General features: G+C 51.0%; 2 protein-coding genes across 5 annotated transcripts in view; one reads left to right on the forward strand and one right to left on the reverse strand.

The window, feature by feature from the left end:
• ACBD6 (acyl-CoA binding domain containing 6) overlaps nt 1-3,749 on the reverse strand; it is a 90,001-nt gene extending 86,252 nt beyond the window's left edge. The window contains exon 1 of the mRNA XM_074152264.1: nt 3,536-3,749. Coding sequence (XP_074008365.1) covers nt 3,536-3,730 — 195 coding nt within the window. The 5' untranslated portion in view covers nt 3,731-3,749. The remainder of the gene's footprint in view (nt 1-3,535) is intronic.
• A 13,294-nt stretch (nt 3,750-17,043) lies between these two features.
• The window catches only part of XPR1 (xenotropic and polytropic retrovirus receptor 1), a 108,621-nt gene continuing 100,378 nt past the window's right edge, over nt 17,044-25,286 (forward strand). For 3 of the 4 annotated variants that reach the window (XM_074152866.1, XM_074152869.1, XM_074152867.1), the window contains exons 1-2: nt 17,112-17,180; nt 24,674-24,725. In XM_074152866.1, coding sequence (XP_074008967.1) covers nt 17,112-17,180; nt 24,674-24,725 — 121 coding nt within the window. Of the gene's footprint in view, nt 17,181-24,673; nt 24,726-25,286 lie in introns of all 4 variants that reach the window. The other variant, XM_074152868.1, reaches the window with a different exon arrangement.

Raw genomic sequence — 25,286 nt, forward strand, 5'->3', positions numbered from 1 at the left:
GCTGCTGGTCCAGACTGTGAGAAACCTTGATATCGTCCTTACTCATTACTCCACAACTGATTCCCACCCCCCTCTTCGCCACCAGTGATGGTAGAAAAACAGCTCTTTGCTAATTTTTCAACTAGTAACATTTATACAGCAGGGAGTTCCAGCCAAATATTCTTACCTGATTGTAAATCTTGTAAGGTGAATCATATTTCCAGCCTCCCTATGGAGTAGTAAAAAGAACAGAACTCATCTCCATGGACAGCAGGACTAAGCTCTAACTGTACACAGGCCAAGTAAGCTGAATTTCTTTGGCAGACAGGAATTCCTGCCTGTTCCTGCCCAAAGTTCTGCTCCATTAACCTGCCCTAACCCGTGGGAACACCTTGTACTCAACTGACTGAAAGTGAGGCACAAGGAAGAACAAGCAAACATCAACCACAGAAGGCAAAGGCTATTAGCCTTGATGACCAAGGGGCTGTATGTCCCAGAGAGAGTGACACTGGTAACACCAACTCAGCGCCATCACACCGCTCCACACAACAGCAAGCTGCAGGCAGAAATGCTCATGTTCAGGTCATATTTTGTGGCATCATGTTCTACAATGTTTGAAAGACATCATGCAAAAATGGGATTATATTCTTGAGCCTACACTCAGATACAGCAGAAGCCCTGTTTTGCCTGTGGCACTGGGTTTCCAGCTCACCTGCACCTCTCAGCCTTTACTTAGGCACTGGCACATCCTCCTAGCAGGGAAGTTTTTTCGGTCTGATCATTTCCAGCAAGTTCTGGATTCTCTCCCCTCTTTCAATGATAAGCATTACATTGGCCTCCATTACCACACTTTCTGAATCTCAGTTTTTTTGCATTGTTGACAGGAAAGTGCTATCTACAGTTCACCACTACGGAGTCAAGGCACAGACAAGTAATTTGCCCAAAGCCACACAGAAAGCATGGGGAGAAACAAAAAACTAGTCCCACTCCAGAGCCCTACCAACTAGTCTGTTCTTCCTCCTGTTCTGGGGTAGAGTCATAAACTCAGCAACATCTTCTAAAAACCTCACTGGAGATGACAACTAAGCAATTCCCTTATTTTCAAGTCTCTGACACATAAACAAAATCAGAGAGAAGAGTAATAAAATCCTGAAATGGCCTCCAATAAAAGGTAATAAAGTTCCAGGAAAATGCCTATATACCCAAACAGTTTGAAATAAATAATATACAGTACTTTAACAGAGAGCTCAGCTGTTACTGTCACCTCTTTTATGATGGTGCTGTATCTTAAATCAAAGCCCTTAGTGACATAAAACACTAAACCGAGGAAAGACAAGGATGCCAAATCAAGGACAGTGGACAGATCTGAGTCAGCACCTTTTGTGTGCTAGCAATACTACTGTCCACCGGAGTAATATATTAGCAGCCCATTATGCATACTGATACAGCTGCTATAATTAAATAGAGAAAACTTGCATTAAGCACCCTCATTTTGATTTAAAGCACAAAACACTGCAAAACTCAAAGTTAGCACAGCATAATCCTGCAGTAGCTGTGCTAGCAAACTTCTCCCATCTCCACTGCCAGCGCTACCCTCCCAGGCACCCCGTAACAGGGATGGCACCTTTCTGGACAGCAGTGGGCAGCCAAAGTCATGGAAAACCATTAGCCGAGCATAGCTTGAAACCAAGGAGCACAAAGGCACTTGCTGTTGCGTCCTGCTTGGCCAGGGACAAGAGGGACAGAAGAGAAGAGGACAGAAGTGCCCTGTTCCCCTCAGCTGCAGGCAACTGGTAATCTGTGCTGACACAGTATTAATTATCAGCTTTTTCTGACTTGTATCAAAACTGTTGCGCAATAGTTTCTGATTTAAGTCATTTTTAACATTAAACACCTTATTAGTCTTACAGAGTTAAGACCAGGAAACCCTCTGGAGCCTGTTGACAATCACGAGCTGATACACAAGTAATGTCTTCCCATTTCCACCTTGGCCAGTTACAAAGCATTTGCAGCAGAGCAAAAAATAAAAGATTATTTGCAACAAATCTCCTGAGACTACAGACAAAAAAAATTACAGAAGAGAAAAAACACCCTCTCTTTTCATCTCATACTAGGCATGGTCTTGCTATACTTAAAAGTTCTCCTAGTATTTTTTTTTTCCTACCCTCCTTTTTCTTAAAAAGGAAAAGTGAAACCTGGAGACTTGTCTAAGCACTAGAAAAATCTGAAAACAAAACCTCATGTGACCAGCCTGCTTTTAATACAATTAATGGTCCACAAACCACAGCCTAGGAACCATCAGCTTAGAGGATAATTAAATATTGCATTAAAAAATGAAAGCACTTATATAAGCAGCAGTAGTAGGATAAGGGTATTCCATATGGGAGGAAAATCATGGGGAAGATGTGCACACACAACTTTGACTATTAATCCAAATGGGCGGGATTCAGTTTTCAAGTAAGGGCAGCATCTCTTGCCACACACCTGAGTCATATTTGTACTTTTATTCTTTAGTCTTCCAGGTGTAACAATATTTACAACTTTTCTGTTTCTCCAGGTTAGGCAATTTATTACAGTCCTTTGTATCTTAATTGGTGCTTTTTTGTTTGTTTTATGTAACTTTTCCCACAGGAGCCAGCCAGAAAAAGTCACACCATGCATTTTCACAGGATGCATCCTATAACTTGCTCAATTCACAGGGACTGAATGGGAAAAGGAGTCATGTTCAACATTATAACTGGAACCAATGAGTTTAGTTTTCCAGTCTGCTCTAAAGCTCTCCGCAGACAGATCTGCATGGGCATATCCTTCATGTGGTTCCATCAAAACACCAGAGATTTAATGACCACACTTGGGTCATTACTGCAGATCCCCGATGTCTCTAATGGGGAGGTGAGCACCAGTGCTAGCCGTGCACTACAAACCAGTCAGTCACCTTCTCTAACCTGACCCAGCTGCCTCATCACCCAGCACACCCAGGGAGCCTGGCAAACATAGCTGAGACAGCTGCATCGACCAGCAGACACTCAGACAGGCCACCAACCCACCGGTGACCTGTCACAGAGGCCAAACCCTCCACACCAGCACCCGACCGTGATCCACCGCGCCGTCCACTGAAGCCACGCTGACATCTCCGTAGCGGAGGCGACCAGCGCGATGGCGTTCGGGCTGCCTACGCTGGGCAAGGGAGAAGGCGAGGAACAACAACCAGTGTGATGAATTTAGCACGACTCTGTCCCACCGGACTTCGTCTCACCTCCACCACCAGCAAAACCAGTGGCACCAAATTTGCTGCTGGACAAAAAGCTCCCCGCCATCGCCTTTCCCCGCACCCACCGCCACAACTTTTCCCACACCGCATCACCGCGTTTCGTGCGGCAGCGGCCGCCCAGGCCCTTGGCCAACGGCCCCGGGAGCCCCAGGCCCGGCCACTCGGGTACCAGGCCGGCTCCCGTCCCGCTCCTTCACCCGGGCCCTGGGCCCCTCCCGCAGCCGCGGGGTGGCCGGTCTCAGCCTGTGGGTCGGGTCGGGCCGGGCCGCCCCGGTCCCGCCTCACCTGCTTGTAGCGGGCGTACAGGTAGAGCAGCTGCTCCTTGCTGGCAGCGGGCAGCAGCGCCGGCAGCCGCTCGGCCGCCTGCTCGAATAGCGCGGTCAGGTCGCGGCCCGGCGGCGCCGTCCCCGTCTCCTCGGAGCCCGAGCTCGCCTCGCCGCCGCTCCCGGCCCCCGCCACCACCAGCGGGGGCGACGCCATGGCGGCCCGCCGCCCGCCCAGGTCCGTCACCGCGCCGGTCCCCCTCTCGCGCCTCGGTACGCGCGGCCACGCCGCCCGGCGGGAAACGCGTGCCGCGCCTGAGGGTTCCGGGGCGGCTGCTGGTCGGAGAGCGGCATGTCGGCGACATGCCCGGTAAGCTCGCCTTTATAACTCCCCGCCCGCGGCTCTGCTCACGGCGATTAAGCAGAGAAAAACCGACGAGGGAGCTGCCCGCACCCTCAAACTCTTTATAACCTTTGCCAAAAGTGACACACACACACCCACACACACCCCGAGCACCCCGCGCCCCCGAACCCCCTTTTGCCCTTGGCTGGCACCCCCTGTCCCCCGAGGTTCTGTCCCGGCGGCCGGTGCCACCGCTCCCGCAGCTTCCGGGCCGGGGGGGACCCGCCGCCTCCCCGCTGCCGCTGGAGGGCACTCGCAGGCCGCCACCGGCGGCTCCGGGCTGGGCGAGAGCGGGGACGGCGGGGGGAGCCCCCGGCCCTCGGTGGCGGCCGCGGAGGGACGGCGGGTGCCGGACGGCAGCCAGCATCCCCCCGGGATGGGGGTGCCGGGTGGTGGCCCTGCCTGCCCTGCCCGTCGCCCCGGGGATCCCGGCCAGGCGTCATCCCAACGGCGGTTTATATTTAGCCCGGTATCTACTTCGGGCGGAAAGCTTCCCCCCCCCGCGCTGCCCCGTCCCTGGCACAGCTGTCGAGTCCATCTCCCTCCTCCGCCCCCGGGCTCAGCAAATGGCAGCCCTGAGTCCCCCGGGGAAACCTTGGCCACCCGAGCAGCGCTCCGACCCCCTCGCCTCAGCCAGGGCATGCTCTTTTCCCCCGGGCCGGCTGCATCGAGCGGGGGGCTGCCCCACAGCCTGACCCCCCTCTTATGACCCCCACACTGAGGCGAAGAGGAGCAAGCCGCAAGCCGGGGTTTTAGAGGTCCTCAGCTTGCTCCAGAGCACTGGGTGTTGGATGCACCCTTATCCCCCTGGATGCGAGGATGAGGATGAATCCCGTGTGTGACGTGGTCGGTCTGCATGGCTACTTAAGGCCTCCTGGCCACATCCCAGACGCTACGGACTCATTCATGCAGCCTGTGAGCAATGCACGCACCCCTCTTTCCAGCCTGGGACTCTCAGGGGGAATTGCAGGAGCTGTGGGAAAAGAAAAAGACCTTCCATCAGAGCCAGAAATGAGCTGGCCTTTATTCTCTTGCTCCCTTCACAGCCCCTTCCCCACCTCACTGGGTGCAAGAGGATTTACCTAGAGGGAAAAAGCCCCAACAGAGCCAGTGCAGCAAGCTGGAGCATCACTGGAGCCCCTGGACATGGCCCTGCAGGGCAATGACTGCTCTTCTATGGGGCCACCAAACCATGACCCTCTCCCTGTTCCTGGGCTGTACACCCAAGATGGGGGTCAGGCACCAACTTGTGGGAGTGTAGCCATGCTGGATCAGCCCTGCAAAGGGTGGGAGGGGACCCCTGGATCCCAGCCCGTGTGAGAGGGCTAGTGGGGCCCTAATCTCTGCTCAGTACCAGAGAAGAGATGGGCTTGGCTGTGCCAGAGCCGGGATTGTGCCTGCAAGCAACCCGCTTGGCTGCCTGACGAGAAGATGAAGGATGCTCTGTGAGCAGGTCTGCAGCCCTCACAGCCTTCTTGCCTGTGCAGGGGGATGAACCCCCATCTCGGACTGGGATCTGGGGGAAAGACAGAAACAGCTTGGCTCTGCTGCTTGCGAATTAAAAAAATAATAACTCCTCTCCAGCGTGTGATTAACACCCAGCTTCATAAACAGACCGCAATGTTTACAGCGAACTCGTCTTTCCCGCTGCTTTCTCCCAGAAGCCGATCAGCTCCATCCAGCCAGCAGCATCACCCTGACCAGCCCCCCTCGCCATGGGGAAGCATCTCCTGGTCCGAGCTTGCCAGCATTCAGCAAGGCACAGGCAGAGGGGCAGGCTGGCAGGATGAAACCCTCCCTGAACAGCTTGGAAAAAGTACTCGCAGCAAATTAACCAAAGCACACAGCCTCCGCACACTCTCCGGCTTGTCTCCATGGTGAGAGAGGCCTTGCTACCTTGCTGGGTTTCTTTGCTAGAGCACTTACAGCTCCTACTAGATCTCTCTTACTTTTTCCTTGCCTTTTTTTTTCTTTAAAGAGCAACTGCACTGGGGGCCTGATCCTTCCTTCCACCCCCTCGCTTTGGCAGGCGTGGGAGCAGGTTTGATGCAAGGCACCCATGGAGGTTTTAGGAGCCTGGCATGGAAACACTGAGGAGGGGGATGCTGGGCTCAGAAATGCTGCGCCTACTCTGCGGGATGCCGTTTATTTGGTTGCTGGTCCCTGGCAGCCTGGGAGAGGGCAGGACTGGTTCTCGGGGGATGTCGATGCCAATGCCCTTGTGCTGAATGCACCAACCACCCCCTGTGAACACGAAGTTGTGCTGGGCTGGGAGAGCCCATCATCGCAGCCTGAGCTGGGCCAAATTCAGCCCATTCTCCCAGCCCCTGGCTGCAGAGCGCACAAAAGCAGAAGTGTTACAGGCACTGAGCAGTATAGGAAATTGTGCAGGGTCCTTGCACAATCTGTGTGTGTGGGTCAGCCCCACGTCCTGCACTGGCATCACAGAAGCACAATAACAGGCTGTGACCAGCAGTGCCGAGCAGGGAAAAAATATCCCTGTGTAATTATCATATCCATCCTCTGGTCAGCCTGGAGACCTGTCATTGTCCCTCTGTAGAGGGCAGAGGCCACTGCACACACCAAATCCCAGGCAGCCTGGACACAACATCTGAAGGGATCTCTGCAAGCTAAGCTATGATTACTTTTTTTTTTTTTCCCCACAACAAAAGAAGAGGAGCTGGGGGAGCCCAGGCATGTTCCCCTCCCACAGCACAGCTCCCAGCATGCCTCAACCTGGGACACCTCACTTACGCTGTGGGCAGAGCTGTGATTCTGGTAAATACATGTCCCCTCCTGTCACCTGAGCTCCTCCAGGCCACATGTTGTATGTGTCCTTGTCCCACCACTCTCATCTCCCTCATCGCTTCTTCTCGGGAGCTTTGCCCCCTACGCCCATGCCCTGGGTGGGAGAAGCCTCCTCCCCATCATGCCTCCCACCATCCCCACGTGGGAGCTCCCATGTGCAGAGCACAGGAGGAACGGAAGGGGGGCCCATTCCTGACCAAGCCTTTGCCTTTGCCAAATATCCCCATGGGGCACCACCAAGCCCCCCCTGCAACTTTGCCCACTGATGAAGCCTGGAGCTGCATGGGTGGCAGCAACCTGCCAAAGCCTCCTCTTGGCGGGACATGAGGCTGATGGCCAAGAGCTTTTCTGCTGGCCCTCGTTGCGAAAAACCAAGCCGTGCTGTGAGTTTCTGGCAGGTGGCATGCCAGTGTGATGCTTTGGGCTCTGTGCTTTGTCTTGCCTTCTCTTCTATGGTGCTACCACTTACATCTATTCTGAGTCCTGCACCAAGAAGGTCCTTTCACAGTTCTGGTGGCACCCCAAACCCCACGTCCCCCATGAGGAAACCTCCCTGGAGCACAGCTGCCTCCCCGCATTGAGGAGGGGAGGCATCATCCTTCCCCGCCGAGACCCACAGGAGGAGGGCTCGCATGGGGCTCAGGCTGGAGCAGCACCTGGTCCATCAGGCCGGGATGGGGCAGCGTGTGCTTGCCTTGAGCTATGATTTCCATCTGGAATATGGATTTTTTTACACGTATTGCTACACACATATAAGTGTTGCAGTACCCAGCTTCCCTTCGCCCCTGCAGTGGGAGAGGGAGGAGGGGAGACAACCGCCCACTGCTGCCCCTCTGCTCCACACGCTCACTGCTTTAGCAGAGATACGAAATAAAAATGTTCATTTTTCACCCTGTGCATGTGTCCTCTGTTAGCAAGACAGAGCAAATGCACACCCTGGTCTATATTTTTGGGAGCTGGTAGATGCCGTAGCAGCCAGGAGCCCACAGTGTGGCTGCAAGAACTGTGCTCTCCTATCCCTGGCAAGTGAGGCGATTTCCATGAAATGGAAACGGGATCACAGGCAATGGGTAACCAAAATTCAATACCGGGCCAGGAAAGAAGCTAAACAAAAGGGTGAGGTTTCTGTCCCGGCATAAGCAAGTCTCCCTTGCGTGCATCACCTCTGTGAAGTTCAGCTCCATTGTACATTTTACCTGCATTCATTATACTACCGGGGCCATTTGTTTGTGTATAATAAAGGGGATCTGGGAGAAAAGCATGTAATTAGCACATCCATCATATAGGTTTTTTAGATATCAATAAAACATTGATTCCCTCCTTCCATAAATTCCTGCACTGTGGTGAATACAAATCAGGAGCCGTGATGGAAAAGGAATGCATAACCCCCCTCAAAAGTGCATAAATCTCCCCTCTCCCCAGCATATCATTAAACCTCTTAAACATGGATGGAAAAACTCCTCTGCCAGGTGCCAAGCGCTGCTCCCCAAGTGTGCCTGAAGCCTTGCCGGGCAGTGCGGGCAGCAGGCTGGGCTGATAACAGCAATAACATGGTTGCGAAACCAAGGCTGGCCAGTGGTTCAAAGGTTGCAGCGGGAGCTGTTCAAATAGTGGATTTTTCCGTGGAGAGAGGTATCTTACCACTAAGTCATTACAGTTTGGGGCAGTCAGCTGAAATTTTGTATAGTATTTCCTTTTCTAAATTCAAATGGAAAACATAAGGAGAAATTTCAGTTCGGTTTGACCTGGAGTGTTTTCCTTGGTATGAAACAAATGCAAAATGCTTCATTTTTGTTTCACTTTAGTCAGCCTCCTGCTCCATCCATCCTCTTTCCGATCTTTATTTCCACGTGCAAAACCCACAGAAGAGCCCTTGGTTTTGGAACAAAACTCCAGGTGTTATTTATTGAAAACAGAATAAAAAATCCCTTCTTATGTTTTTATGTTTGGGGTTTTTTTTCCACCTAAGATAATTATGAAATTTAGCTCACTTTTGGTCATTTCAGTTCCCCTGAAACTGCGTAGAGAAGACAGAGCTGAGGTGGTCAGCAGGAAAGCCCGGCTGAGGTCTGGCTGCTGCAGGGCTGCTGCCCCTCGCTCCCCTGCCTCTTGCCAGCTCCCCCTTGTATCACATCTCTGCGCGGCAGCAGACAGCGAGTAATGGCTCCATTTGTCACTGCCCTGTCACTGCAAGGCCACAGATGTCCCTCATTTTGCTCTCCATCTATCTCTGCCAGGTAAGGTCCTTTGCATCCCTCTGATACCTGGCTCCCAAATCCCCTGGCAGCTCCACAGCTGCTGTGGCTGGTGACACCCCAGTGCCTACCTGCCTGGCACGCACTGAACATCTCACAGACAGGAGATCTAGATGGTGGTGTTGGCAAGAAGTGCCCAGCAGAGATCTGCTTGAGATGCTGCCCACACCTGCAGCCCACCTTGGGGTTATCTGGGGCCACCAGAAGCATTTCTTCCCTGCAAGCGCTTTGACCCACTGTCTGTTCCTGTACAGCCCTGCCCACGAAGGTCAGCACAAGTTGTTGTCCTCACGGAGGTGAGCACCACCTGATGTGTTCAATGAGCTCTCCTTACTGGTGAGCATCCTGCATCCCTGCCAAACCCTTCTTACTAGGGGCTGCTCCCCATCCTACCTCCCTGCCCGAAACCCTCCCTGAGCTCTGCCTGTGGGTGATGAGGTCCACCAGAGAGGGGACACAGCTCCAGAAAAGCCTCTCCCAACCCCTTCCCTGCTCTGGTGCTGGCTCCTCTCTCCCCCAGCGAGGAGCGATCGAAGGGAGTGCCTGTAATTGCAGCTGTCAGCAGTAACAATCATGGTGCTGCTGTTATAAATGGCTCCAGCCTGACTTTTACTTACAGATTTCCCTCACGTGATGCTACAATTTGTGCAAGGAAAAACCTACACCACAGAAAAGCAATTGCACCTTTCAGCTCTGTGGAAGGAGATTTATGGCTTGTTTTGGCCGTAAAATGGAGCAGGCAGGGCTTGGGTTGCAGGTCAGAGTGTCCTGACCAAGCAGGCTGGGGTGGTTCAGAGGAAGGGGGCACCTGGCATCCCCTGCACATCTCTCCACCGGGGATGAGCCTGGGCATCAGAGCCCCTGCCTGTTTGGTGATCCCTTTACGCAAGGGAATGGTTTTAGCGTAATTCCTGCCAGATGTATGTTAAAATTGTGACAATGACTGGAGCCAAAGAGGAACTGCAAGAGGCAGGGGTCTCAGGCTGTAGAGCTTGCCAAAGCTGCTGGCATCAGTCAGAGGCACTGAGAAGTGCAGGGGGGTTTCTGCATACGTGCAGTTTGCAGCACTGGGACCAATTTCTATGGCAAGGAAAAAGCCAGGCTGTGTCTGGTCCATGGCTGCTGTTGGAGACCAGAGCTGTTGTTTTCCCAGCAGCTGGCTGGGAACAGATGTGGAGTCACCAGCACAAACTCAGCCCAGCCGCTCCCCAGCTCACGTCCAGCTGACGTGCCACCTCTCACTCTCTGCCCTGGTGGCACAAGGACTTTTGGAATGTGTCTCCACTTGCTTTAAATGATTCTTACCAATTTCATATCTGTCCCGAGGTTGCAGGACCTGGAGCCATGTGTTACAGCACCTGTGGACAGTTCACACTCAGCCCTGATACATAAGGGAATGATCTGGAGACACACGATACCTTCTAGGCCAGGCAAGACCCTACACAGAGAAACAGCTTAGCCACAGTGCTGTCCCAGGAGATCACCAAACGGACTCATCGTGGACAAGGTCCGTCATCAGGAGTCAACCACCCTAAGGATGCTAGTGATGCTCAGTGGTGATGCTTGGAGCCCAAGCAGCAGGGTCAAGCCAGGTTTGGCAGGAGTGGCTGCTATTTTCCTAACGTGGCCCTTGCAAATAGGAAGCTTGTGGTCTTTTGTGCACTTTGATAAGGTTCAGAGGTTGGTAAAAAACCACAAAGCTATGGCAGGATTTCCAAAAATTCCCAGTAAGTCCGGCCAGCTTTGGAGATTGCTGTCATAGCTATTACCACACACCTCAACCTCGCCTGCACTTAGCTTTTTGTTGCTGTTACAGACATGCTGGTTAAGGGACACAGGTTCAGTACAGAGAATCACAGTGACACATCATCTAGCGTGTGGTTACACCAACTCATGGTGTCACACATGGGTACAGTCTACTGTCCTTTCCCAGCAGGGACCACTCGCCAAATATATAGCACCTCTGTACCTGCACCAAGGCACAACCCCGGCGTTTGTCCATTCACAGCCCATTGTCTGTGGGGGTGGTACAAAAAAGGGTGGTTCCCCCAGCCCTACCCCACGTCCCTGGATCCAGCTGGCTGTGGAGCAGAGGGAGGGAGAGAGCAGCTCGGCGTGGGCTCCTGTCCTGGGCAGTGGGAGGGAGGGAACTGGTCTGCTGTGCAAAGGGCACGGTGCCACTGCCAGTGCCACCCTGCCGCTTTATTGTGCTTGTGGCAGCTTGATGCCTGCAGCATTGATACACTGATTTGGGCTGATATCTCCTGTTTCCTCCGCAACCTGCCACGACTCTGGCATTGATGGTGGCGTTGGCTGCGCAAGCCAGCAGCAGCAGCTCCGGGGATACTGTTTCTTGTCCCAGGTCACCTCCCTTCCTGCTGTTTGGTAGGGTGCTACCCCCCTTCCTTCACCCCCCTTGCATGGTATATCCCCCTGGGAAGGGGCCAGCAGCCAGGATGGTGATGGGGAGGTGAGAGTGTGTTTAACGAGGCAAGTGAGGTTGGGGTAAACAGGATGGGGACAGTGCCAAGGCCACCTGGCACTTTACCAGTCCTTGTCCCCTGCAAAACATCCCAGAGGGATAAGGGTCTATCCTGCCCCAGGACATGGCAGGGCAATGCCACCGTGCTGGGGGGGGGAAAAATGCTGTGCACTCCCCTGCTGCAGGTGGTGAGGAGGGGGATTTAGCAGTGGGGCAGTCCTGGGGACAGAGCAGGGAGGGCAGAGCTTTTCCCAGGGCTCTCCTGGAAGCAGCCCAGGCAGCACCAGGGCTCGGAGGAAGCAGCTCTTGTTTCTTCTCTAATTTTAGACCTTTTCGGGGAGTTCAGTTTGCTTAACCACTGGTCAGCTGCTGCCTTCTCGTACAAAGCAAGCGTGCATCAATTAAACCAGACACATATATATGTATTGGAAACAATCCAGGAGCAATCACTCACACGCCAGCGAAGGGCGTGAAACCCCCCATCTGCTCCCAGTTGTAAGACAGTGCAGCGAGTCCCCAGCCCAGTCACCACCAGCACAGCTCCCGGGGGCTCGTCCCTCTGTGGCGGTGGGGGGACACTGCACTCCTCATATGGTGGGAGCAGGGCTGGGAAGCAACCTGGCAGGGACATCTTGACCTAAACTGTCTGGGCAGATGGGTTTCTTCTTACTCCCTGGCTGAGTTTCCGAGCAGAATACCCCTGTGATCTCAAGCAAAGAGGAGGGGACGTGTGTGAGCGGCAAGGAGCATACGTCAGTTGTGAGTCAGCCCTGGAAAGGTCAGCCTTCTCGGGGGTGTCAGGCGATGAGTGGAGGCAGCCCTGTTCCCCCCATGGGCCAGGCTGCTGGGCAAAGGGGAGTTGCTGCCACTTTGGCTTTTTGCTCCGTTTTTCTGCATCCCTACGCATTTCGGCAGTAATCGTGCCTCTACACGTGGATTTGCAGCCAGGGGTACATTGTTGTCTGACCTCGTGATTTTTAACATCAGACATGTTGACACTGACTGAGCAATGTAAAGGCCAAATCCTGCCCCGGAGAGTGCAGGGGAGGCGATACATAAGCCTGGTGGAGCATGGTTACTGCCCACAGACCCACATGCCCACAAGCTGGCAGCTGGGGACAGGGCTGCCCCATCCCTGGGGCTGGCTGTTGGGGATCTTGAGTCCTAAATCCACCTCTGTGATGGGCTCAAGTCCTGATGGATCAAATTCAGCTGGTGGGTAAAGTGACCCACCTGCAGCCAAGGCTGAGGCTGGCACGTCCCGTCCTGGCAGGTCTCATCCTGGCTCCCACTGAAATGGGGGTGAAAGCATCATTTTACCCGGCTTGGAAGAGCTGCAGGAGGTTATGGCTGCTGGGACAGAGCTTGGAAGAGCCTGGATCAGTACTGACATCCCTGCTGCTGGAATCAGGCACTTCCAGTGCATTATTATTGCCTGGAAACCACTGCTCCTCTTGGCTTAAACCCGCTGCAGGCAGCTTGCCTGGGTGTATGGACATCCTAACAATTCCCAGTGGATCAGGCTGCGCTGCTCCTGGTCTGACCCTGTACACTGCCTCTTCCCTGGGGACTGAGACCCCCCCCGGGCCTCCTGATGCTCATAATCACACCCTCATCCTCCACCGGTACCCAGCGGGGAGGGAGAATATATGAAAAATCAATGGCTCCAGCACAGACTGCCATAGGATTTATACATTTTGCACCACTGTCTCTGGGAAATACAATATATCGACCACGTCTCTCAAGACCAGTAACGATGAAGCAGATAATGTGAGCGTTCAGGGCTGGCCGATGGATGCCGAGGATGTCTGAAGCCCAGGGCTGCTGCTGTATTTATTGATCCTGGCAGGCAGGGTAGCATCTTCTGGTGTGATTTACTAAATCCCCTTGTCGTTCCATGCCAAGCTCGCCTCTGACCTGTTTTCACTTGGCTATTTTTTTATTCCTCCCTCTCCTTTCTTTCCAACCAGTGGCAGTGAAGCCCCTGCTTGTCCCTTGGGAGCAGGAATTACCACCTGGGCAAGGCAGGGCAGTGGAGGATGCAGAGAGCAGCAATTCCCCTGGTGATGTCCCCCCCACCTCTGTGGAGCAGCTCTGGCCAGTGGCTGCATGCCAGAGTGGGGGCATGCTGCTGCTGACGGCCCCCCAGGCTCAGGCATTATTTCCTCTGGTTTCGATGGAGAGGAGACGAATTTATCTTCCCAGCTCCCCCTGACGATGACCCACCTAGAGGTCCAGGACTCAGCATGTCCTGCTGTGCTTGTAAGGCCAGGGAGGGTCATGCTGCTAAAGCATCCCCTCACATGAAAAACTGAGCCCCTAAATATCCAGGCATCTTAAAAGTCAGCTGCCTGGGGAGGAGGTGGGAAGAGAGATGTAGGAATGGTTGTCTGTGGGTGTCCTGCATTGTCTCCTGCTATGGAAAACCCTCCTCTTCGTGATTTTATGGATGCTATTAAAGAAAATTTTCCCTCCGAGACACTCTTTTTCTAAAGCCTCTTTTGAAGACTCCTTCTCCCCAGCAATGCAGGATCTTTAAAAGAATAATCACATTTCTTTAAAAAAACCCACCATGCTATTTATAAATTATTCTATATGCTCTCAACAAAGCAAGTGCCAGACTGCACTGGCGGAAAGCCCATTCCCGACTTCTCCTTGCTAGGTTTAAAAATGCAAATAATGCTGCTTCTTTTATTTTTTCCTAGCTACAACAGCATGGGGGAAAACCACAATGCAAACTCTTTCCTGGAAAAGAGCGAGAGACGAAGGGAATGTGGCAGCCTGGTGCGAGCGAGGCACGGGATCCAGACCCAAGGTGCAGGGACCGGGATCGGCTGGGATCGACATCCCCCCTCGGCTTGGAAGTGTTGCCTGCATTCCCTCTCCCTGCCCTCCAGCCTGGCCACGGGCAGAAGGTGGCAGAAGCAGGCAGCGGTGGCCCTTCCTCTTTCATTTAAGGCTTCTCCTTCCTTCTCTTCCTTCCTGCCTTTCTCCCCCCCTCCAGCCCCCAATGTGCAGAGCTGAGAGTTTTGAAACGTTTTGAGGAGTTGGAAAGCCCCGAGTCCCAGCAGAGCAGTGAAACACCGTCATGAAGCCAAGCGTGGTCCCAAAGCGCATCTGATAACGGGAGGCAGGGTTTTGCCAATCAGATACTTAACCGGAGCTGTTGCTAGAGAACATGGCAATGGTGAGTAAGAAGGAGTCCAGCCTCTGCTCTGCCTCCCAGCCTCTCTTTATTTAACACCAATAAATAGCATTTATTGGTATCAAATAAATAAATAAATAGGATTTATTGGTGGGTAAAAAACTCTCCAAGGTACAAAGGGAAGGGGAATCACTAGTTGTTTTCAGTTGCTGAATTTCCAAGCTGTCGTCTCAGAAGATATTCTGTGATTATACACCACGGTGCATATTTCACGCAATGCACCCAGCAAATAATGAAGAGAGTATTTATTTTTTAATCTGTTCTCCTCCCCCATGCTGCACGTTATCTGTGGAAGCCTGGCGGTATTCAAAGGGTCGAAGCCGCAAAGACCCACCCCCTGTCTGCTCCCGCTGAAGTTGGTGCCACTGATTGTGGTGGGAGCAGGCTCAGACCCTGCGCGATTTTATCTGGTACAAGCCTGCAAAGGTAATGCATTAAAAAGCTGGTGACCTGCTAAATGTAAGTCAAGCTGCGACATAGCGGTTAGCTCGCTCTGAGGTCAGTGCCGGGCAGGTTGCTGAGTGTGAAGTTTCAGACGAAGGGTACTAAAGCTCTATTCATTAAATGGTTTTCTGAGAACATAATTAAGAGATCGTATCAGCGAGCATCACTGCTGCATGCGCCGCTGTCGCTGCTGGGTAAATCTCAGCGCGGGTAAAAGCGCTCGCAAATCAGAGGTCCCCGGGCCTGCGACAGGACCCCGATAAATCACCGCAGCAAATGAGCTCTGCTCCTGCAGATGTCAGTAGGAGCGATGCTCCGGGCAGCTGCCTGTGGCGGTGGGGAGGAATGCCGCCGTGCCGAGGGGCTGGCAGCTGGGACAGGATCGGTCCTGGTGCGGGTACGGGAAAAAGCTGAAACCTGTCATGTGAAGTTGTGCCGTAGGGTGGGAGGCTTGAAGGAAAACCAAAATTAATCCCAAACGCAGCAAATTGCCAAACTCTGGGAACTGGGGAGTGGCAAGATTAGGGCCACTGGGTTACCCGGGGATAACCGAGGGCTGCAGCCCCGCTCCAAACAGCTCCAGTTTGGTCTCTCATGCTATGGCGCAGTGGGTACTGAACCCTCCAGCTTCTGGAGGTGTCTGTATTTCAGAGCAGTTGTGTCCCTGCGTGGGTGGGCTTGCTCTTAGAGCTGCCCTCCGTTTCCCTGCGGTGTGCACGGCACCCTGCCGGTAAGCGTGACGAGTGGAAGGGCAAAGGCTTATGTGATTATGCAACTTTTGGAGAATTTTCCCTTTTTTTTTCCTTTCCTTTCTCTTCCCCTCCTCCCTTTCCTTTGCACTGTCTTCTCTTTCTTTTCTTCCCCCCTGGCTTTTTGTTGCCTGCCAGCCTAATTTCCCTCCTCCCTCAATTCTTACTCATCTTTCCTGTGTCTTCTACCCTTCCCCTCCATCTCCATCCTCACTCTCTCTTTTTTCCCTGGCTGGTACCTCCCCATCCCCTCACCCCCTCCTCACCATGCACACCGCTCTCCCTGACGCACTTCTCCCCATCCCTCCCCATGCCATGCCACGCCATGCCATCCCCATCCCCATCCCCATCCCCATCCCCATCCCCTTCCTATCCCATCCCCATCCCATCCCATTTCCATTCCCATTCCATCCCCTTCCCATTCCCATCCCCATCCCATTCCTATCTCATCCCCATCCTCATCCCACTACCATTCCAATCCCCATCCTCATTCTATCCCCTTCCCATTCCCATCCCCATTCCCTCCCACTCCCATTCATATCCCCATCCCATTCCTATCTCATCCCCATCCTCATCCCGCTACCATCCCATCCCCATCCTCATTCTATCCCCTTCCCATTCCCACTCCCATTCCCCTTCCAGCCAGCCCCAAAGGGTTCAGGATTCTAACCGGGGCTGTGCCAGAGCTGCCACCGCTTACGGTGGGGCCGCGTTGGAGATGCCCAGGGGCGAAGGTGTCACGTTTGCGTCCAAACCGCCCCTAAAAATGAGCGGAAAGATTAAAACGAAGCGGGGCGTCCCCCGCTGGGGGCGCACCGGCGCCACCGCCCCCCCCCCCCCCTCGGCCCGGCGGGCAGGGGCGGGGCCGACCTCCCTCAGCTCCGCCCCCTCCGCGGGGCCCCGCCCCGCCCCGCGCGGCAGTGGGCGGCGGCGGCGGTTGCCGTGGCGATGGCGCCTTGCCGGCGGCCGGTTGGCTGTCGGGCCGGCTGACGGCTGGGAGGCGGCGGCGGGACGGGGAAGATGGCGGCGGCGGCGGAGGAGGCGGCGGCTGCGGCGGCGGCGGGGCGGCGCTGAGGAGGCCCGAGGCGGGCTGAGGAGTGGCGGGGCGGGCGGGCGGGGGCCCATGTGCGGCGGCGGCCCCCCCCCCGCCCCCCACTACCGGCGGCGGCGGCGGCCCCTTCGCAGCCAGGCGCCGCTGAGGCGGCTCTGCGGGCGGCAGAGCGAGCGCGGCCCCGGCCCGGTCGGCGGCAGGATGAAGTTCGCCGAGCACCTCGCGGCGCACATCACCCCCGAGTGGCGGAAGCAGTACATCCAGTATGAGGTAGGGCCGCACCGCCGCCTCGGCCCGCTCCCCCCGCCCGGTGCCGCTCGGCGGGGAGCAGCGCGGGGGCTCGGCTCGGGCAGTGTGTGTGTGTGTGTGTGTGTGAAACCGGCCCCGCTCCTCCGTGCCTCTACAAGGCGGTCGGTGCCCGGGAAGCGCCAGCCGGGTGTCCTCCAGCTCGTACCGGCCGCTGGCCGTGCGGAGGGGGTGCGGAGCGGCTCCCCTGCCCGGCGGCGGTGTCTGCCGGCCGGCGGCTTCCCGCTTGTTCCTCTGCTGGGCGGGAGGAGGCTGCGAGAGCCGGCGGGGTGGGGGGGTGGTGGTGGTGGTGGTGGGGGGGGGGGGGGATTAAGGCTGTCGCCGTCCCCGGGAACTTGGGTCCGCTCGGAGGAAGAGCGCTGGGTGGCCGATTAATTCATTAATTGTTGCCCGTAACCTTTTGGTGGGGGATAAAGGTCAGAGGCTGGGGGGCGGGGGGGGATTAACAAGATATTTTAAAAAAGAAAAAAATAAAGTCTTGTGGGCGATTTCTGGAGGGAACCGGTGTTTGCGTGTGACATGTCGCAGACGGCAAGCGGTGGGCCGGGAGTCCTGGCCGCTCTCGTACGTTTGCGGTGTCCCCGTAGCCCGCCATAGCGGCGGGACCGCAGCCCGGGCTGCGCGGTGCCGGGCTCCCCGCCGTCCCCCGCCGGAGCGCGGCCCCGCCGCCGGTCGGTAACAGGCGTTTTTCAGCACCACCGCCAGTTCTGCCGGCACGGGCGGGCAGAGGCGGGAGGTGACTCTCAGAGGCGGCTCCGGGGCTGCGGCTCCCAAGGGCGAGCCGGCTGGGCAGCACCCACCGCCTCCCAGCTGGGGGGGAGAGCCTTCCCTTCCTGCGAGCCCCTCAGTAAGGTCTGGTAATGCTAAGGGCTTGCCCGAGTGACTCAAAACAGGGCAGTAAACCTGGCATCGATTGCCTTTTTTTTTTTTTTTTTTTTTTTTTTTTTTTTAAAATAAGGCCAGTGAGGCTTTGCACCTCCCTTATTTCCTACATGATTTCAGGTGAACCGCTTGAACCGGGACATTTACGAACACTGTTTACACAAAGTTCTGCTGCGTTAATCGTGAATTATTTGCAGAATGCGGTTTTTCAGTCTTTATTTACGCCAGCTTTCTAAAGGTCACGCTGATTGCTTTAGTTTTAGGTTTCTCACAGGGGTGCTGGACTTCAGTTTAATGAGATGAAGCTCAAGGTGGTTATTTGTAGTAAAGCCATTTCCTATTTCAACGCTAGCAGTAAAAGTGGTTGTTGCTAGTGATGCCGGTCTCTTCCACAAGTAATAATTAAACCTAGACAACGGAATTAAACCTACACAACTGACTGAGTCAGTCAAAACCATGCAACGTTTGTTATCATTTGAAGGCCTGTATTTTCTCTCAAGGACTATAATAGCAATTTATTTCTAGTATCCCTAGTAATCTGTCTGCATTTGCAAGGAAAATCCCACTTATCTTAGCTTACTTTGTTATAATGTTGAACTTGAAAAGTTTATATCTGCCCTTTTGACTGTTCCTTTGTTTTCTTTTACCTGACTGCAAAGAAATGGATGTTTAAATAAAAACTGCTGTCGGATTTGATTTTAGAACAAAATTGTGATCTCATTGAATTTTGTGGAAAACTAGATGACCAAATAATGTATCAGTCTTTGAGAAGATGGAAATCCATTGTCTTGATAAAATAAAGTACCAGCTTAGTTCTGCATCGTCTCTCCGATGGGTTATCCGTGCAAGAGCTCTCAGAGTTATTTTCTGTTCCTGGAAACAGGAAAAACTTGGATACCTTCCTAAGAGAAGGTTTGGAAGTGGGCTGGAGGGTAAGGAAGGAGGAAATAGAAGGGCAAAAGATTTGGCTGCCTGCTGACCAGACAGATGTAGAGGGGAGGGTAAAGGAGACCCAGTGAACTATGACACCTTGATTAATGTGTGAAGAACTCTGCTGCTTATCGGCCACTGTTTTCATTATAGGAGGTTAATTTTCAGATGTTTTAACTGGGGCAGTGTTATTATGTCATTCTCCCTTCCCCCATCCCAATTTAAAATAAAGGCAGATTTCAGTAAAAACTTACTTCAAGTTGCTACTCTTTCTAGAGTTCGAGTAATCTCCTCCTTGGATAGATAGCTTCGCAAAGAGTGAATTAAAATAAAAACCCCACCCTCCTTTTTAGAAATAAGTTTAAAAACTCTTTGTTTCCCTTGTTGCAGCTGGCTAAATATGAGTCAGCCTCCCGCTCATGCATATTACAGTAATGGAATAGTCTGGCATTTATTATTTAGTAACTGGTGGTCGTGTGGGCGCGGCGCATAAAAGACCAGCGCTACCTTGGTTTACTTGTTGATTATACTTGAGGCAAAAAAGCATACAGCCCTCCTTTGTCAAGAAAATTTCTTAGTTGTTGACTAGCACAGGTAATGCTGCTTATGTTACTTGTGTGGAATATTGCTTACGGCACGCATCATGGTAAAATTTAAAAATTTTTACTGTGTATTTAATAGCATTACAAAGTTTCTTCATTTGACAGTTTGTATCTTTTCCTTCTTAACTAAAACAATAATCAAGCACTGTTTCAGAGTGAGAGATGTTGTTGTGTAGGTTTTTAACTCTGAAAATATTATTCCAGGGACTTCCCACGTCAAGTTCAAGATACCGATGAAAGGGCTAGAAGATGGTATAGAAATTGCTTTAAGTCATACTGTATCATAAAGCTTATATGTAGTCATCTTATTTTTCTACTCTGATATTTGTAGTTATTTCCACTGGAGAGCAGGTGACTCACGCAGTCATACAGCCCCGAAGTGTGGTAAGATCCAGGTAACTTGAGAGATCCTCTCCGGGCGACGTGTCTCTGGTTTGATGGGATGCACAGCAAGTGCAGCTGTGAGGAGCTTTGCCTGACATAAATTGCCAGTCAAACTAGGAGGAGGGTGTAATCTGTTGCTGGTAACGTCATGAAGAAGAATGAGACTGTTGTGTTTTGAATACCTAAAAATGTAGTTTCACTTTCAGATGGTCTTTAACAAATTACAGTCCTCAAAGTTCTTACCATTAATGTGATCTTTCCCTCCAACAATGATCTGTTCAAGTATTATAACCAAGTATGGAAGTTGTCCAGGCTTAAGGCAGATACTCGGTCAGTGGAAGAGCTTTAAAGAGGGAAATACCCATTAATTTTCTTTAAACAGGCAAAAAGAAGATATACCTTAATAGCTGTGGCTTAGATTCTTATTTTCTTTCAATAAAAGCTCTGCAGTGACCATTACTGTATGTCTGCTTTTTGAGAAAGAGCACTTGGCTTGTAGAAAAATGATGACGTGTGCTATTCTGTTTCATTCAGCTTTTTGCAAAGACATTTGCCATGGCTGAGTCAACGTTAACATGGAGCTTTACACAAACCTCGACTGACTTGATTTGACTTCCCATTCCAAATTTCCATTCTAAAGATTGCATGAAAGCATGCAAATTTTATATGTCACATTTACTACGTGAACTCCTTTGCCAGCTGATGGTTCTTGAAACCTAAGTCAGTGCAAATGATTAGGAGGGTTTTATGTGAGGACCAGCGGCAACAAGGTAATACATAATCCTAATGTAAAGGGGCATTTTTATTTGAAGTGCTGAGTGTCATTATCAGGCTGCTCCCTGGGTGTGATCGAATTTAAAACAATGTATTGACAAATGCTTAATTTGTGGAAATGATTGTTAATTAGGTTAAATGCTAAATATGCCAAAATTTTAAACAACTTTGGTCCTGATTTCAATGTCTGTCACCCGAAAACTTCCTACAAATAAGGCCTTAGGTTTTTGTACCCTCTGCCTTCTCTGTGCAAAGACCACAGCAGAGGGGAGCAGCAGTTTTAGGGGGTGTGCCAAGTCTGTGGGGTGCTGGATGCCTTGCACACCTATGTGGGCACTCGACTCCTGCATCTGCAGTGGTTCTCGCCAGTTCAACCGGGCAGGGACCCATGGATGTGCCCTGACCTGGGGAGTGGGAGTGAAAAGGTTTGCTCACCTTGTTTTAGGGAATCGGGCAGCATATCTTCTCTAAAGTTAGCAGCCTTTTCCTAGCTAGTTAAATGATTGCTGTGGCATGCCCTGCTTCAGTGCATTTTTTGTCTTAAAACCTTAAGTTTTCAACCATTCATTTACTCTCCAGTTTCTTTTGTGTTAAGATAAAATACAGAAACAAAGAAAATCCCACTTTTTTTTCGTGTCAGGCAATGGAATTATCTTTTTCACATAGTCAGGACTGAACAAATTAAGGTAACTCTTAGATGAATTTCAGCTGATGCTTTTTTGCTAAGAATGCGCTTCACTGCATTTAATGCATATTTTTTGATGCAGTGAAATTGTTGGGTTGCTAGTCCTCTGTTGATCTACAAATCATGCTGCAGATTTCCTTTACGCTTGTGTCCATCTCTGGAGCGCTTGTAGGAGAAAGAGGAGAGCGTTGCTCCGTCTGCTCAGGCTTCTAAACGTAAGTGTACATCTGCACGTCCGGCTGATGGAAACTGAGTGGAGTTTTATGGTTGCCAGATGGCAGTTTTGTTTCAGTTAATCAGGCCTGAATTTCTTTATCTGGATGCAGAAGTCTGATGGTGTTTTTAAAGAAAAGGTGCTTAATACTTTTGAAATTGCAGCATCTGAGGAAGAAGGAGAATTGGAACACTTATTACAGGTACAACCTTCAGGGGAGAGATGGGTAAAAGGTACGAGCAGATGACTTCCCTTCCCTTTTCAGGAGACTCCAGGTTTTAAGTACTTTTGCCTTTGGAGAAGAAAAACGGGTTGTGGAGTTCTAGAAATCATTTCTCCGAAACACAACCTCCATCAGGAAGTAGGTGGGGAAAATGAAACTGATAGCTGAGGTAGCCTGCTTGCCTTTGGAGTCTCTCTTCCAGAAACAGGCTTTCAGCCTTTGGGAGGTGGCCAATTCTGCTCTTCAATCCCTGCTTCATGATAGGCAGTTCACACCCAGGCTTGCCACCTCCTGACACAAATCTGTTGTGCTATTTCGCTATTTGTCCTTCTGGGTGTTAGCGGACGAGCTTAGAAGAGTGTGAGCAGTTTGAAAGCTACGCATTTGAAACAACAGTTTTGTTCAAGCATTTTAAGGTTTTTGTCCTTGAATTTTTTCATTGTTAAGGTTTGACAGGTGTATTTTTAAGTGTGTTTTCTTTCTGCTTTTTTTTTTTTGTTCTCCCATATATATTTATACAAGTTTACTGCACGTGCAAGGTGTATCACTAGAACAATTTAAAGTAAGGAAATAATCCTTTTTGTCTAGTTCGAGGGCAGAAAGAGTAATTCTTAAGCATTTGAAATTGACAGTGATGGATAACTCTTGGAAACAATCATTTCTAAAATTCTGTAGTCCAGAGGACTAAATACTTTAGGTGCGAAGGAGCACTAAGCCTTTCACTTTCAGGTTATTGGTTTACTTATATAGGTCAGGAAAGCAGTAACAAAATCTGCTGCCCTGCAGCTGCCAGATTGTAATATGTCAGTCTGCATGGGGAGAGGTCTGCTGGACGACCGGCACCTTCAGCTTTCAAGATTGTTTAGTGCAGGGCTGTCAGTGTTGCAGTCCTTTTTTATTTGTTTTTTTAAAATGACTGATAAAACCAGAGGTAGGAAGTACGCTACAGGTTTACCTCTAGATGAGTTAAGGGATGGAATTCTTACTACAGCGACTTTAAATTTACTGTCTCTTCAGGTTTGTTTATGCTATGCCCTGTGGTTGTGGTTCATGGAAAAAGTTACAGGTAGGAGAGGATGATGACCAGGATGAAAAAAGGGGGAAGCTTTTTGCATCAAGGCAAATCATGTGCTGCTGACCGGTGAGTCATAGGGGGAAAAGGAATGAAGTGGCCAGTGTTTGGGAGGACTGAGGGTAGAGGAGAGCTGTGCCACTGGAAGGAGGATCATTCAGCAGTGGCTTGGTTGGGAAAACAATTATGCAAGTGACCTTTGTTGAGACCTCTGTGGACTCAGGAATCAGACCTTTGAGAGATGTCTGAGCTGCTGGTGTAGCCTGCCACCTAGGATATCTTGTGATAAACAGGCATGTCCTTTAGACCTTATATTTACTTAACAGGATCGTAACCACCATGTTACAACAGTGCTGAGTTTCCAACTGCTGAGCTTGTGGATTTTGCCCTGAGGGTATTAGGGTATTTGTTATTTAGGCTGTGGTGTTTTGACCTGGGGGATCACAACACACAAGATGGTAAATGCAGAGGTGTAGGATTATAGAAGTGTTGGATATATTGGGAAACAGGCAGAACAGACAGGAACTCGGAAGACCTGGAAGATTTTTGTGTGTTAGATTTCTGTGGGTTCCAAAATAAGGGAATAAAATCTAGTTTTTGCAGCAGGTGCGTGTGAAGCACACTCATGTTCAGTATGTGCATTGCAATGCCTGTCTTTATCAAGTGATGGGGGTGCGTGTGTAAACACATCACTCTGCAGTAGGATTGGGCCCTTCCTGCTGGCTTCTAGTTCCAATATTATGGTTCAACCTATTCCTCCAGCCATTGAGCTGAATTCAGTTTATTTGATTCTTGCTTGCACTTGTGACGTGAGGGAGCAAGCAAATCTTTAATCTATGACTGGAATAATACCAGCATCTTAATAACTGTCTGAAAAGAAGCCTTCTGAAAAGGAGCTGCAAGTGATGAGGCTTCTGATGTGGTGCCTCCCTCCTGGCTCTGGTAATGGGAGAGGTTACTACCAGGGGTGCTTGGTATTTAGCTGTAGGACCACCTCGCCTCCTGGTCCTGCTGCTTGCACTACTCATCTCTTGCACCAGCAGTCTGAGCATGGGTGAGCGGCTTGTTCCTGCAGTCTCTGGGACACAGCTCACGGTGCCTCTAGGTCCTGAAGACCTGGTTAATAATTCTAGTTGGTGTTAATGTTGTCCTTCAGTTTCCACCTCAAGAGAAGGCCATCACCTCTGGTTCTCTAATCTTCTTAGTCATGTTGTCTTCAGCTTTTAGAATGTATGTGTAGTTCTGTACTCCTATATAACAGTGATAAGAAATCCCTGAGGCTGCTTTTCCTCCACTTGCCTTGACAAACTCCTTTCTGTGTCACGCAACAGTTTTTGGTTTTTGTTTGGTGTTTTTTTTCCCCAATGTAAAACCTTTAACATCCTACCAACCAGGAAACATTTTTCCAAAGGAAGATGTTGAAAGATATGGTTGGAATAAATTTTATAGATTAGTAAGGTAACAGGCTTTAGAGAAAGCAGTCAGTAAACGTGAACCAGTGTTTCTTTTGTTAACAGACATACCTGTGGTAGTGTTGACATCGTGTACCATAGCTTTCTGTGTCAATATAGAGGATAAAAGGGCTTTAATTGCTTTTGTTTTCAAACAGGCATATCAAAACAATGTAAATATTTTTATTATTTTTTTAAAAATAGTTACTGTATTCCTTGTTCTTTTCCTCTCTCTTGCAGGCTTTGAAAGAGATGCTATATGCAGCTGTGGACCAGGCCCCTTCTATAGAAGGTAAGCAAATTGTAACTGAGAACCATGTTTTTCTTGGCATTGAGTGCTGGACACATAGTCCTGCTACTTTTCTGTCCTCAGTCCTCCTAAATTGGTAAACTTAATATACTGATGGGCAAATGCCTGGCCTTTCATAGCCTGCGTGCTATTTTTGATTGTTAGAACTCTTTGTCCTCTGTCATTAGGACAATAAATGTCTTTGTATAGTTTGGGACTTCAACAGCTGGATTCCTCTTGCTTATAAGGGCATTCACTGGTGGAAGTACTTTCATGATTGCTTGAGAATAGACCCTTGTTTTCCTGTGACAGCTAGCCACTTTGGGAGATAATTGTGCTAGAGAGATACTGGTTCCTGGTTTGTTACCGGTGATTGAACTGGAAGAGTCTCATCCTTTCATTCTGTGTCCTCCCTGAATGCTGTGCTACTTTTTCGTATGTGTACATGAGTATATTTTCTTGTTTGCATGCGTTTATTGCCACTGAGTTCTCTAGATTATTTTAGTACAGCATTTGGTTTTAAGCTTACTGCATTTTGAATAGTTTGGTTAATTAAGTGATGAT

The sequence above is a fragment of the Numenius arquata genome, chromosome 8 (assembly GCF_964106895.1).
Source record: "Numenius arquata chromosome 8, bNumArq3.hap1.1, whole genome shotgun sequence".
In the NCBI taxonomy this organism is placed as follows: domain Eukaryota; kingdom Metazoa; phylum Chordata; class Aves; order Charadriiformes; family Scolopacidae; genus Numenius; species Numenius arquata.